Source organism: Hyaena hyaena, unplaced genomic scaffold (assembly GCF_003009895.1).
Source record: "Hyaena hyaena isolate Hyena2069 unplaced genomic scaffold, ASM300989v1 scaffold_584, whole genome shotgun sequence".
In the NCBI taxonomy this organism is placed as follows: Eukaryota; Metazoa; Chordata; class Mammalia; order Carnivora; family Hyaenidae; genus Hyaena; species Hyaena hyaena.
This window is the reverse complement of record NW_024081205.1, coordinates 215552-229429: the sequence shown is the minus strand read 5'-3', so window position 1 is coordinate 229429 and position 13878 is coordinate 215552. Positions and strand designations below refer to the sequence as shown.

Sequence of the window (13878 nt, the reverse complement as noted above, 5' to 3'; positions counted from 1 at the left end):
GTCTGTGAGGTTGAGCCCCACGTTGGGCTCTTTGCTGACAGCTCAGAGCCTGGAGCCTGCTTTGGATTTTGTGTCCCCGTGTCTCTCTGCCCTTACCCCGCTCAAGCTCTGTCTCTATGTCTCAAAAATTTTTAAAAATAATAATAAAGTAAATTGCCAGAGGCCGAGCCGGCTCCGGCAGGTCTAGGGGTCCCTGAAGGATGGACGGTGTCAGCGAGAGAGACTGAGAGAGCCCCGAGATTCTTTCTGATCACCAGGCAGACATCTCTGTCCTGTCTGTTTTTGTGTCTTTATTTAAAGGTTCAGCAACAAGATGAAGTCAGAGAAAGGAATTTCTTACAATGGGAGGCCTTTTGTGATAACAATAGTAGAATTATTCCAACCGAGGAAATAACAGAATGTTCTTAGTGAAAAATAGGATAACATATAGGTCAAATTGTGTATAGATAAGTTAAGAGTATTTTGTCTGGCTCTCAAGAGGATGAATGTTTCTGAATTGGTTTGTTTGTGGAGACTAACATGGGGACCCTGAATGGGTCAGTCTTTTGCCCCTGGGTTATGTTTTAGCTACTGTTATCTATCCTCATCCCAGCTGCCAATGTAAGAGAGGGTGTCTGTGGAAAGTAGGCCTTGAGGAAGGGACTGTTATGTTTCACCAATTAGCAAATTATATGTGGTAACTATGTTTTGCTCTTAACCCCAACATAGGCCCTTGGTCTCAGGGCCAGGTTTAATTGTAATTCTTTTGTTCTTAACCTCCTAAGTCTTGGATCTGCAAGGCCCATAAGAAGAGCCTTTTGACATTTACCCATAGAGCTTTCATCTAAAATCTCTTTTGTAAAGGCAGGAATATGCTTTTCCTTAGGAGGTATCTGTATTCAGAATATGGGTCTGATATGGAATATTATGAGGCCTGGTCAGTACCAGCAGTCTTATATCCAACATGAGCCAGTAGTAGCAGAAGGAGATACTAGTTTTCATTTCTCATGGCAGGAGCTGCAAACATTGTCACTTCCTTGCTGTGATTGCCATCCAGATAGGCCGGTGTGGCTCCCGGCAGTAAAATAAAATGTGTTCCATCCTACAAATGGACCATCTAGAAAAAAGATCTAAACGTATATGAAAATCTAGTGTATTAGGGAATATCTCAAATCAGTGGGGAAAAGACAGACTTTTAATATTGTAAGAACTGGATTGCTAACTGGGAAACAATAAAACTGGATTCATTCCTCACACTATAAAATTAAGTAAGTAGATCAGAGACCTAGTGTAAAGAAAGAAACTATTCTATTATTAGAATAATATATAAGTAATAAGAACCAGAAGTAGGGAGTACTTTGAAGTCTAGAGGCAATACAATAAAATTACATTAAAAAAAATTTTTTTTATGACAGTGAGCCAGCATAGATACATTATGATTCCACCTATGTAAAATGTCTAGGAAAGGCAAATCTATGGAGAAAAAGTTGCCTGTGGCTGCCGGTGCAGATGGGAAATGATTCTGAATTGGCATGAGGAATCTTTAGGAGATGATAGAAATGATTTAAAATTAGATTGTAGTGTTGGTCATACAGCTCTGTAAATTTACTATAAATAAAAGTTAATATGAGGAAGCAATTGGTCAAATCCAGGATGTAGACATTTTAGAAGACAAATGACCAGATTTCTCAAACAACAGACAAAAGAGGTGCATTTTAATTAAGAATTTATGTTCAACAGACATCATTAGAAAACTGAAATGGCAACCCAGTGACTGGAGAAGACAACCATAATACATATATTTGAAAAAGGGCTTATTCTAGGATCTCTCAAGAACTCCTACAACTTAATAGGGAAATGGGCAAAAGATTTGAAAAGGTATTTCCAAAAGAGGATAACCACTAAATACGTTAAAAGGCTTCATTAGTCATCAGGGAAATACAAATGAATACCAGTGTGGTGACCCACTACAGCCAAAATTTGACACAATATCAAGTATTGAAAAAGATATAAAGCAGCCAGACCCCTTAAACACTGCTGGTGGGAGTGTCAACTGGTACAGACATTTAGGTGGTATCTTTATAAACTTATCTACATATATAAAACCCATGGCTCAGCAGTTCCACTTCTAGGTATATAATCCAAGAAAGGAGTATATGTGTTCAACAGAAACATACAAGAATGTAACAGCAATGTCTGTAATGGCAGAAAACTGAAAACTACTCAAATGCCCATCAGTAGCAGAGTGGATAAATGTTATGTATTTACACAGTAAAACACAGCAGTGAAAATAAATGAACCACAACTCCACATACTAGTATGGGAGAATCTTAGAAACAATGTAGAATAATGTAGTAGATGCAAAAAAGTGAGTAACTCTGAAATGCCATTTATATATAAAAACAGGCCAAAAAAATATATGGTGCTAGCATTTCTTAGGGTGGTTATCTTTGGTGGGGGAAAATCATCTTCCCCAACCCCCCCCCCCCCCCGAAGTAGGGAGGACATAAGATGTAAATGACTCTCATGGGGTTTTGTTGGTGATGTTCTGGTTTATAGTTCAGTTTGTGAGAACTCACTGAACTGAATACTTAGGATATATTTTTTCATATGTACATTATATTCATATAAAAGTTTGTGGGGTTTTTTGTTCTGTTTTTAAAAAGAGCCAGTTTAAAGGGACTTCCACTGGCCTGTGGCGGGGTCATTTGAGCCTCAAAGAGAAAAATTACTCAAAATTAAAAATCACCTCCTTGACCATTAATGGGGGATTTGAAAGGTTGATAAGGAATCTGATAAACTAGGGCTCAGACCACCTGAACTGACCCTCCTGACACTGTGATCAGAAGCACACAATCAAAGGGGCGCCAAGGTGGCTCAGTTAGTTGAGCGTTCAACTTAGGCTCAGGTCATGATTTCACAGCTCGTAGGTTCGAGCCCCACATTGGGCTCTGGGCTGACAGCTCGGAGCCTGGAGCCTGTTTTGGATTCCGTGTCTCCTTCCTCTGCCCCTCCCCTGCTTGCGCTCTGTCTTTGTCTCTCAAAAATGAATAAATGTTAAAAATTTTTTAAAAAACACACAACCAATGAAGTATTCTTGCTGCCTCTCTTCTTGCTGGAAAACAAAATTGAACCCACTGAAGCCCCTAGATGTAACTGCCAGTTTATAGGAAATATAGGTGATAGAGCAGCCAGTTAAGCAGTTCTAAAAGGAAGCAGTCAAATCGGGGATGTAGCGTATTTCAGAAGACAAATGACCAGGTATCTTCCAATAAATTGGTGACAGGGAAGGGATAAAAATGAATCAAGGAGAATTGTTAGAGTGAAAAAATATTCACAGATGTGACAGACTCGTTGTAGAGGCTTTGTTTAGATTTGCTAACAACAGTAAATGTACTGTAATGAGCAACTTGAAAACAACTGAGAAATTTTGAATATGAACTGTGTATTAGATAGTATTAAGGGATTATTGTTACTTTTGTTAGGTATGTTAATGATAGTGTTTAGATAATAGATAAAAGAAATCTTTATCTATTAGTATTACAAAAGCTTTTAGAAGTGAAATGACATTTTAGAGTTTGTTATTAAGCGTTGTAAAAGAAAATAATGGGGATGGGGGTTTAGTTGGAAAAAGATTGGCAACAAGATCGATTTTATTTGAAATTGGGTGATGAATACTTATGTGTTAATTATACTGTTCGGTCTAGTTTTATGCATATTTGAAAATATCTAAAATAAGTTAAAAAATAAATTCACTGTTACAATAGGAAACTTACAGCAATACTACTAATTAGAAAAGGAAACCTGTGGTGAGCTAGGCTCTGCTGCTAGCCTCTCATTCCTGACTTCTGTCTTCTTTTGTGCATTACTAACCTTATCATTTCTGGAAATGACTTGACAGAACAAGTAGGAGGTACCTCAGTGGAACAAGAAGTTACAAGTATCCAAGAAAGAGAGACCCTCTCCAAACAGGTAAGGTGAACAATCTTTTAAGTGAATTGGTGATTTGCATTTAAAGAAGAGGCTGCAGGCTGAAGTGGAAAGTTTGCAGCCTTTGTAGGCCGGAGGTCAGGGTGTGGGTCCAGTCCACTTACTATGTGGCTGCTTCCTCATAGGTTTAAAAAAGCAGGGGTAGGGGCACCTGGGTGGCTCAGCTTTAGGTGTCCTTCTCGGGCTGAGGTCATGATCTCACAGCTCAAGCCATGTGTCAGGCTCTGCACTGACAGCTCAAAGCCTGGAGCCTGCTTCAAATTTTGTGTCTCCCTCTCTCTCTGCCCCCCCCATGCTCTCTCTCTCTGCCCTCCCCCCCATGTTCTCTCTGTCTCTCTCTCAAAAATAAACATTAAAAAAATAGTAAAATTTTTACAAAGCAGGGGTAGATGTGAGGATAACTTGTCCTGCCTACCTAACAAGGTTACGTTTTGATTAAAATAATGGATATGAATGCAGTTTATGAAATATCTGGCAGAATATGATTACTATGTGATAAACAGTTTTGATTTTTAAATATAACACATCATATTCCTTAATACAAGAGTTATTTACATCCGTTGTGGACGCAGCCAATCTCCAGATATCCTTGACCTACTTGTTTGCATGTTTATGGTGTCCATGTTTTTTTTCTTCTAGAAAAAATTTATGTACATTTAAATTTATCTGTGACATAAATGTTCCATTTTTAAGTTTACAAAAAGGGATCATGTTATACCTTTTATCAGTACATAAAGTTGACTCTCATTCTTATGAATCACTGCATAGTGTTCCATCTGTAAATAAATTTTTGGTTAACTCTTCTTTTGTCGTGTAAACTAAAGTTCTTCTTTCTCTTGCTCGCTTTTTTTGTTTCCTTCCTTCCATCTTTCTTTCCTGGTACAAGTTCATGCTTTGTACAGTTGTCTTGCAAGTATTTATTTGTGACTATTCATGGGATATACTTCTAGCAGAGATTGCTTTGTCAGAGGAAAGATACATAAGGGTGCCTGGGTGGCTCAGTCGGTTAAGCGTACAACTCTTGATCCAGACTTCATGGCTTGTGGGATTGAGCTCCACATCAGGCTCTACGCTGATGTCATGGAGCCTGCTTGAGATTCTCTCTGCCCATCCTCCAATCACATGCACACCGTCTCTATCTCTCTCTCTCTCTCAAAATCCAGATAACTGTTGGGTTTGTTTTGTTTTATATCTTTGTAAAGATGGCTCCTTTTCTTCATTTGAATGAAAAAAAATATCCAACAATTTCCTAAGATCAAAGGGTGATAGTAGTTTCCTGGCTTGTTCTGAAATATTTGTCCAGATTGGGTTTTACCAAGAATGACAAATGATTCATAGCTGTTGCAGCTTTGCTACAGTGTTTTCATTTGGATTTGAATTGCTTTTGTGTGGTGGTGTTGATGGTGTTGTTGATGTAATAGAGTTGCACATTGTCTTCAAGACTGATTTTCATTCTCTCTAACTTGAATGTATTCTGGTTTCCATCCAGTCTCCCCAGAAGACCAATCCTCTTCTGTCTTCTGTGTCTATGGATGATGAAGAAGGGGACACTTGCACAATATGTTTGGAATATTGGACAAGTGCTGGGGATCACCGACTCTCAGCGTTACGCTGTGGGCACCTCTTTGGGTACAAGTGCATTTCTAAGTGGCTCAAGGGACAGGCACGAAAATGTCCGCAGGTAAGAACCATAGATAAGGATGTGCGTGTGCACACTCAGCATGTTAGGTCAGGATTCCTAGAACCACTAACTTTGTGTTGTTGGGCTCTTTAGTGCAACAAGAAAGCCAAGCACAGTGATATCGTGGTTCTTTATGCCCGAAACCTGAGAGCTCTGGACACTAATGAACATGAGCAAATGAAAAGGTAGGTGACAAGAATCGGACTACCTGGCAAATCTGAGAAAGGAGGTATGAGTCGCTCTTAATGAGGTTCTAAGGCTTTACTTGCATTGTACTGGGGATCACTGGCAGTCTGTCTCACATTGTGCTTTATAATACATGTCTAATACCTTCTAGGGAGGTCTATGTGTTGTGCTCTCCACACAGTGTTAAAAATGAGGTTTTGGAGGGGCACCAGGGTGGCTCATTCAGTTAAGTGTCTGACTTTGTCTCTGGTCATAATCTCGCACTTCATGGGTTTGAGCCTCACATCAGGCTCTGTGCTGACAGTTCAGAGCCTGGAGCCTGCTTTGGAGTCTTTCTCTCTTTCTTTCTCTCTCTCTCTTTCCCCCCCTCCTTCTCTCAAATAAATGAACTTTTTTTTTTAATAAGCTTTCAGACTTTCAGAGTAACAATTAATTGTGACTTCAGCTAGCTTGGTGAATGTAGACCCCAGGTTCATTGAATGTACCTTCTCAACCATAGGAAAGGGGGAGCCTATCTAAAAATAAAGTCCAGGGGCGCCTGGGTGGCTTAGTCGGTTAAGCGTCCGACTTTCGCTTAGGTCATGATCTCGCAGTTCGTGGGTTCGAGCCCCACGTTGGGCTCTGTGCTGACTGCCAGCTCAGAGCCTGGAGCCTGTTTCAGCCTGTGACTCCCTCTCTCTCTGACCCTCCCCTGCTCACGCTGTCTCTCTCTCTCTCCTAAAAATAAATTAAAAAACATTAAAAAAAAATTAAAATAAAAATAAAGTTCAAAAATGAACTATTGTGACCTCATTAAAATAAAAAGCTTCTGCACAGGAAAGGATTGTTGATTGTTTCATCAACAAAATTAAAAGGCAACCGATAGAATGGGAGAAGATGTTTGCAAATGACATATCAGATAAAGGGTTGGTATTCAAAATCTATAAAGATCTTAGCAAACTCCACACCCCAAAAAAAACAAATAATCCGTGAAGAAATGGGCAAAAGACATGAATAGACACTTCTCCAAAGAAGACATCCAGGTGGCCAACCAACACATGAAAAAATGCTCAACATCACTCACCATCCCGGAAATACAAATCAAAACCACAACGAGATACCACCTCACACTTGTCAGGATGGCTACCACTCACAACTCCGCCAACAACAGATGTTGGCGAGGATGTGGAGAAAGAGGATCCCTTTAGCGCTGCTGGTGGAATGCAAACTGGTGCAGCCACTCTGGAAAACAGTATAGAGGTTCCTCAAAAAATTAAAAATGGAACTGCCCTACGACCCAGCAATGGCACTACCAGGTATTTATGAAATACCTGGTGATGAAATATTATTGGTCAGTACTCCTTAGATTACAGGAGAGGAACTTTAGCTGGCAAACTAAAAATGAAAACCAACATTATCACTGAGAAACCCACTGAAGTCTAATTCAGGCATGGCTGAATTGAGGGTCAGCAATCTGCCTTCCTCCACTGCTTTCGTGTGCACTGACTTCATTTTTATTTTTTTTATTTATTTTTACTGGACTTTTTTTAAATTGAAATATAGTTGACACACAGTTACATTAGTTTCAGGTGTACAACATAGTGGTTTGATAACTCCAAATGTTATGCTATGCTCATCACAAGTGTAGTTACCATCTGTCACCATATAATATTACAGTACCATTGAGTATATTCCCTATGATGTACCTTTCTCCCCCATGACTTTATTCCTTTTTTAAAAAATTTATTTATTGTTTAGTTTATATCCAAGTTAGCATATAGAGCAACAGTGATTTCGGGAGTGGATTCCTTAATGCCCCTTACCCATTAAGCCCATCCCCCCCCCAACAACCTCTCCAGTAACCCTCTGTTTATTCTCCATATTTAAGAGTCTCTTATGTTTTGTCCCCCTCCCTGTTTTTATGTTATTTTTGCTTCCCTTCCCTTATGTTTATCTGTTTTGAATCTTAAAATCCTCATATGAGTGAAGTCATATGATATTTGTCTTTATCTGACTAATTTCACTTAGCGTAAAATCTTCCAGTTCCATCCATGTAGTTGCAAATGGCAAGATTTCATTCTTTTTGGTTGCCGAGTAATACTCCATTGTATGTATATACCACATCTTTATCCATTCATCCATCAGTGGACATTTAAACTCTTTCCATACTTTGGCTATTGTTGATAGTTGTGCTGTCAACATTGGGGTGCATGTGCCCCTTCATAATAGCATACTTAATATCCCTTGGATAAATACCTAGTAGTGCAGTTGCTGGGTCGCAGGGTAGTTCCATTTTTAATTTTTTGAGGAACCTCTACTGTTTTCCAGAGTGGCTGCACCAGTTTGCATTCCTACCAGCAGCGCTAAAGAGATCCTCTTTACATCCTCGCCAACATCTGTTGTTGGCAGAGTTGTGAGTGGTAGCCATCCTGACAGGTGTGAGGTGGTATCTCGTTGTGGTTTTGATTTTTATTTCCGGGATGGTGAGTAATGTTGAGCATTTTTTCATGTGTTGGTTGGCCACCTGGATGTCTTCTTTGGAGAAGTGTCTGTTTATGTCTTTTGCCCATTTCTTCACTGGATTATTGTTTTTTTGGGTGTTGAGTTTGGTAAGTTCCTTATAGCCTTTGGATACCAGCCCTTTATCTGATATGTCATTTGCAAACATCTCCCATTCTATCGGTTGCCTTTTAGTTTTGTTGATTGTTTCCTTTGCTGTGCAGAAGCTTTTTATTTTGATGAGGTCCCAATAATTCATTTTTGCTTTTGTTTCCCTTGCCTCCAGAGATGTGTTGAGGAAAAAGTTGCTGTGGCCAACTCATCTTACTTTTTGTATATAATTCATGACTACTTGGAACATGCTCTAAATCTTAATCTCTTCTTCCCTAGAATAGCTTAATAATACTTTAAACCAAACAATAACAAAAAAAAGAGGATCTGCCCCATGGCTTAAGTGTTGCCATTTTTTGCTGTTCATGTTCCTAAAGCCCTCCTACAGCAGCACTCTCGATGGAAGTTTCCTAAGTGAAGCTTTGCACATGCAGTGCAATGCAAGAAATTATTAGGATTTTGGAACTCCAAGAACAATTGCTGATAACACTACTTAAAATAAACTTTAAGAACATTAAAAAAATACCCCCACTGAAAGAGTGTTGGGACATGGGTTTTCTCACAACAGTGCTGGTAAGAATGTACACCAACACAACTATTCAGAGACCTTTGGCACTATGCCCTAAAAGCCTTTAAAAGTAAATGTACTCCAGACATTCTAAAGAAACAAAGATTTATTTAATGAGACTTTTCATTTAAGCATAGTTAATAATCCAGGGGCACCTGGGTGGCTTGGTTGGTTAAGCATCTGACTTTGGCTCAGGTCATGATCTCATGGTCAGTGGGTTCGAGTTCCCTGTCAGGCTCTATGGTAGGCTCAGAGCCTGGAGCCTGTGTCAGATTCTGTGTCTCCCTCTCTCTGACCCTTCCCTCACTCATTCTCTCTCTCTCTCTCTCTCTCTTTCTCTCTCTCTCAAAAATAAGCATTAAAAATTTAAGCATTGTTAATAATTCAAACTGAGAGAAGTTATCTGGTTGAGTAAACTCTGGCATATTCATATGATAAAATTCTATACATTTATTTAAACTGATGATAAAGTGGGGTGCCTGGGTGGCTCAGTTGGTTAAGCATCCGACTTTGGCTCAGGTCATGATCTCACAGTTCGCAAGTTCAAGCCCTGCATCGGGCTCTGTGCTGACAGCTCAAAGCCTGGGGCTTGCTTCAGAGTCTGTGTCTCCTTCTCTCTCTGCCCCTCCCCCGCTCACACTCTGTCACTCTCTGTCTAAAAAATAAAATAAGATAAACTGATGTTAAAGGGCACATAAATTTTGTCATGTGAAAGTACGTTACGGTGATTATATTTTTGTGAAGTGGAAAAAAAATACTGTTGGTAGTCACTGAGTAGTGGAATTACAGGTGTTTTAATTTTCTTCCTTATTTTTTCTTATTTGGTTTAATAAGTACTTAGCATTTTTATATGGTAGCTGTGTGGAGGGGGCAACTTTGTTAAAAAAGCTAACTTTGTAGGTATGGCTGTTAATGATTTAAAACTTGGCTGATTACTCAGAAAAACTCCCAACAAACAAAAATGCAGGACCAGTTACAGGTGAAATCTACTAAACGTTTAAAGAATACCTAACTTCTCAAACTTCCCCCCCCCCTAAAAAAAAGAAGAGGAAGGAAGTCTTCCAAATTCATTCTATGAGGCAAGTGCCTCCCTGACACCAAAACCAGATAAAGACACTACCCCCCAAAAAAAGAGAATTACAAGCTAATATCTCTGATGAACATACTACAGAAATCCTCAACAGGGTATTAGCAAACCAGAGCCAACAATACATTAAAAAAATTTTTTTTTCACATGATCAAGTGGAATTTATTCTTGGGATACAAACATGATCCATTATTTGCAAATTAACCAGTGTGATATATCATCTCAATAGGAGAAAGGATAAAAAACATACAGTCATTTCAGTAAATGCAGAAAAAGCATTTGACAAAGTACAACATCTATTCATGGTAAAAACACTCAGCATACTAGGTTTAGAGGGAACATACCTCAACACAGTAAAGGCCCTATATGAAAAACCTATCATCCTTAAAAATTGAGAGCTTTTCCCCTAAGGTCAGGAACAAGATGTCCACTTTCACCACAGCAATCAGACAAGAGAAATAAAATTAAAAAATAAAAGGCATCTAAACTGGTAAGGAAGAAGTAAAATTTTCACTATTTGCTGATGACATGATAGTATATGTAGAGAACCCAAAGGCTGCCAAAAACTACTAGAACTGATAAATGAATTCAGTCAATTTGCAGGATGAAAAATCAGTGTACAGAAATTGTTGCATTTATTTTTTTTTTTTTTAATATTTTATTTACTTCTGAGAGAGAGAGGGAGACAGCCTGAGCAGGGGAGGGTCAGAGAGAGGGAGATACAGAATCTGAAGCAGGCTCCAGGCTCTGAGCTAGCTGTCAGCACAGAGCCTTAACACAGTGCTCGAACCCACGATCCATGAGATCATGACCTGAGCCGAAGTCGGACACTTAACTGACTGAGCCACCCAGGCACCCCTGCATTTCTATATACTAATGATGAAGCAGCAGAAGAAGAAATTAAGAAAACAATTCCATTTTTAATTGCACCAAAAAACCCCAAACACCTAAGAATAAACTTAAGAGGTGAAAGATCTGTACTCCGAAAACTGTAAAACATTGATGAAAGAAGTTTAGGATGACACAAAGAAATGGAAGACATTCCATGTTCATGAATTGGAAGAACAAATATTGTTAAAATGTCTGTATTAGGGGCGCCTGGGTGGCTTAGTCGGTTAAGCGTCCGACTTTCACTTAGGTCATGATCTCGCGGTTCATGGGTTTGAGCCCCGCGTCAGGCTCTGTGCTGACTGCCAGCTCAGAGCCTGGAGCCTGTTTCAGAGTCTGTGACTCCCTCTCTCTCTGACCCTCCCCTGCTCACGCTGTCTCTCTCTCCCCAAAAAATAAATAAAAACATTAAAAAAAAAAGAATACAGTGCTCCTTTAAAAATAAATAAATAAATAAATAAAATGTCTATTACCCAAAGCAGTATACACATTTAATCCTGTTCCTATCAAAGTACCAACGGCATTTTTCACAGAACTAGAACAAATAATTCTAAAATTTGTATGGAATGATAAAAGACCTCAAATAACCAAAGCAATTTTGAAAAAGAAAAACACACCTGAAGGCATCACAGTTCAGACTTCAAGTTATATTACAAAGATGTAGTCAAAACTGTATGGTACTGGCACAAAAATAGGCACATAGAACACTAGAAAGCCCAGAAATGAACCCACAATTATATGGCCAGTGAATTTTTAAGAAAGCAGGAAAAAATATGCAATGAGAAAAAGACAGTTTCTTCTACATGCAAAAGAATAAAATTATACCACTTCTTTTTTTTAATGTTTATTTTTGAAAGGAACAGAGACAGAGCATGAGCTGGGGAGGTCCAGAGACAGGGGGAGACACAGAATCCAAAACAAGCTCCAGGCTCTGAGCTGTCAGCACAGAGCTGATGCTGGGCTCGAACTCATGAACCGTGAGATCATGACCTGAACCGAAGTCAGACACTTAACCAGCTAAGCCACCCAGGCACCCCAAAACTATACCACTTTCTTACACCATACTCAAGAATAAGTTCAAAATGGATTGAGGAGCTAAATTTGAGACCTAAAACCATAAAAATACTAGAAGAGAACACAAACACTAATTACTCTGCCATTAGTCGTAGCAATATTTTTCTAAATAGGTCTCCTGAGACCAGGGAAACCTTTTAAGTCTCATTCCTTAGTAAGAGCCACACTCCTGGTCCTCAGTGCCTGCCTTAACACTGAACCCCAGTGATTCATGAGTTCAGCACCATGTGCTACTTTTCTGTAGTGTTTCTGGATGTAAGAGATTTTTCTTTTGTTATATTTTATTCACCATCACAACATATTTACAGCAGAGCATGTGTATCACAGCATGAACTTCATCTGATGTCTTGATGGGAAGTCTTCTGCAGCCTTCCTAATCTCCACCTGTTGTTGGCTTCTATTTCTAGTTCCTTACTAAAGGAGCAGATGCTAAGGAAGCAGGCCGAGTTAGAGTCGGCACAGTGCCGGCTCCAACTTCAAGTCCTCACCGATGAGTGCACTAAGCTTCATAGTCGTGTCCAGGTACGTTTGTCCTTTCTAATCCAGAGAAGTTTTGGGGTAGGATTGGAAGAGGAATCTAAATATAACTTCCGTTCATCTCCCATACAAATAAGGATTTTACCAAGTTTTTCAGGAAATAAACAAGACCAACCGTTTCATTCTTGATTAAGGCATTTGTCTGAAGCGTGCACACTTTAGGATGAATTCTGCAGTTTGAACTTTTGAAAAATTAAACAGCTCGCTGATAATTCAAACCTTAAGTCATTTTTACCTCCCTTAATCTACGCCTAAAATGAGGGTTTTAGACAAGATGACCGTTAAAGACTTTCAGCCCTACTATTTTATGATCTGTGCTCTCCTCAGTTCAGTTGCTTATTGAAATACTGTGAAAACTGTGTCAGTCCTCTAGGATTCGTGTCAACATTTTCATATGATGGAGAAGAAATCTCATATTAAATCAAGGAATTGTACACGAGGGAACTATCAAATGAAAAGGCTGCACATTTACAAAATCTTTTTCATTTTAGGATTTGGGAAAACTTATTATGCAGCATCAAGAGCGGATTTCACAGCAACCGAGGGGCTCCCAGGCACGCTTCCTGAACTGCCTGCCCTCCAGCCAGGGCCAGCACAAGTACCATTTCCAGAAGGCCTTCACGGTATCCCAGACAGGAAACTGCCGAATCATGACATATTGTGATACTCTGAGCTGCCTGGTAGTGTCACAGCCTTCTCCTCAGGCCTCCTTCCTGCCAGGTGAACAATCCAGAACCTCATCCTTAATGTTCATGATTGGACTTCATTTCTTTCTCTCCTCTCTTTTTGGAGAATCCAGGACTCACTGTTGGGTGAAACTGACCACAGCCCACCAAATCACCTTTCCTAGTCTGTTAATGCTGCTTCTCTGAGGTACTGCAGAGAAACCTTTAATGTCTATTAGCTTCTTCCTAGAAATTTGTTTACTAAGAGGTCAGAAATGCTAATGACTGTCATAAAGTAAGAGAAGATGGGGTTCTTGGAAGTATGGGTTACTAGTACAGGCCAAGGAGAAGGACAACACTCCTTATATGCCCTGTTAAAGTCATACATTCACAGAGGCACCAGGCTGGCTCAGTTGGTAGAGCATGTGACTTCAGTTTGAGCCCCATGTTAGGTACCTTGAAGCAGGCTCCAAGCTCTGACCTGTCAGCACAGAGCCCCACGTGGGGCTTGAACTCATGGAGTCCAAGACCATGACCTGGGCTGAAGTCACACCCAACGCCCCTGATTCTTTTTTTTTTTTTAACGTTTTTATTTATTTCTAGGAGAGAGAGAGACAGCATGAGCAGGGGAGGG

The 13878-nt window shown here is 39.6% G+C and overlaps 1 protein-coding gene across 3 annotated transcripts in view; it reads left to right on the top strand.

Moving 5' to 3' along the window:
* The window catches only part of RFWD3 (ring finger and WD repeat domain 3), a 59772-nt gene that overhangs the window by 32302 nt on the left and 13592 nt on the right, over positions 1 to 13878 (top strand). For 2 of the 3 annotated variants that reach the window (XM_039256447.1, XM_039256446.1), the window contains exons 4-8: positions 3881 to 3951; positions 5459 to 5650; positions 5744 to 5835; positions 12450 to 12564; positions 13071 to 13299. In XM_039256447.1, the coding sequence (XP_039112378.1) occupies positions 3881 to 3951; positions 5459 to 5650; positions 5744 to 5835; positions 12450 to 12564; positions 13071 to 13299 (699 nt within the window). The remainder of the gene's footprint in view (positions 1 to 3880; positions 3952 to 5458; positions 5651 to 5743; positions 5836 to 12449; positions 12565 to 13070; positions 13300 to 13878) is intronic. The other variant, XM_039256448.1, reaches the window with a different exon arrangement.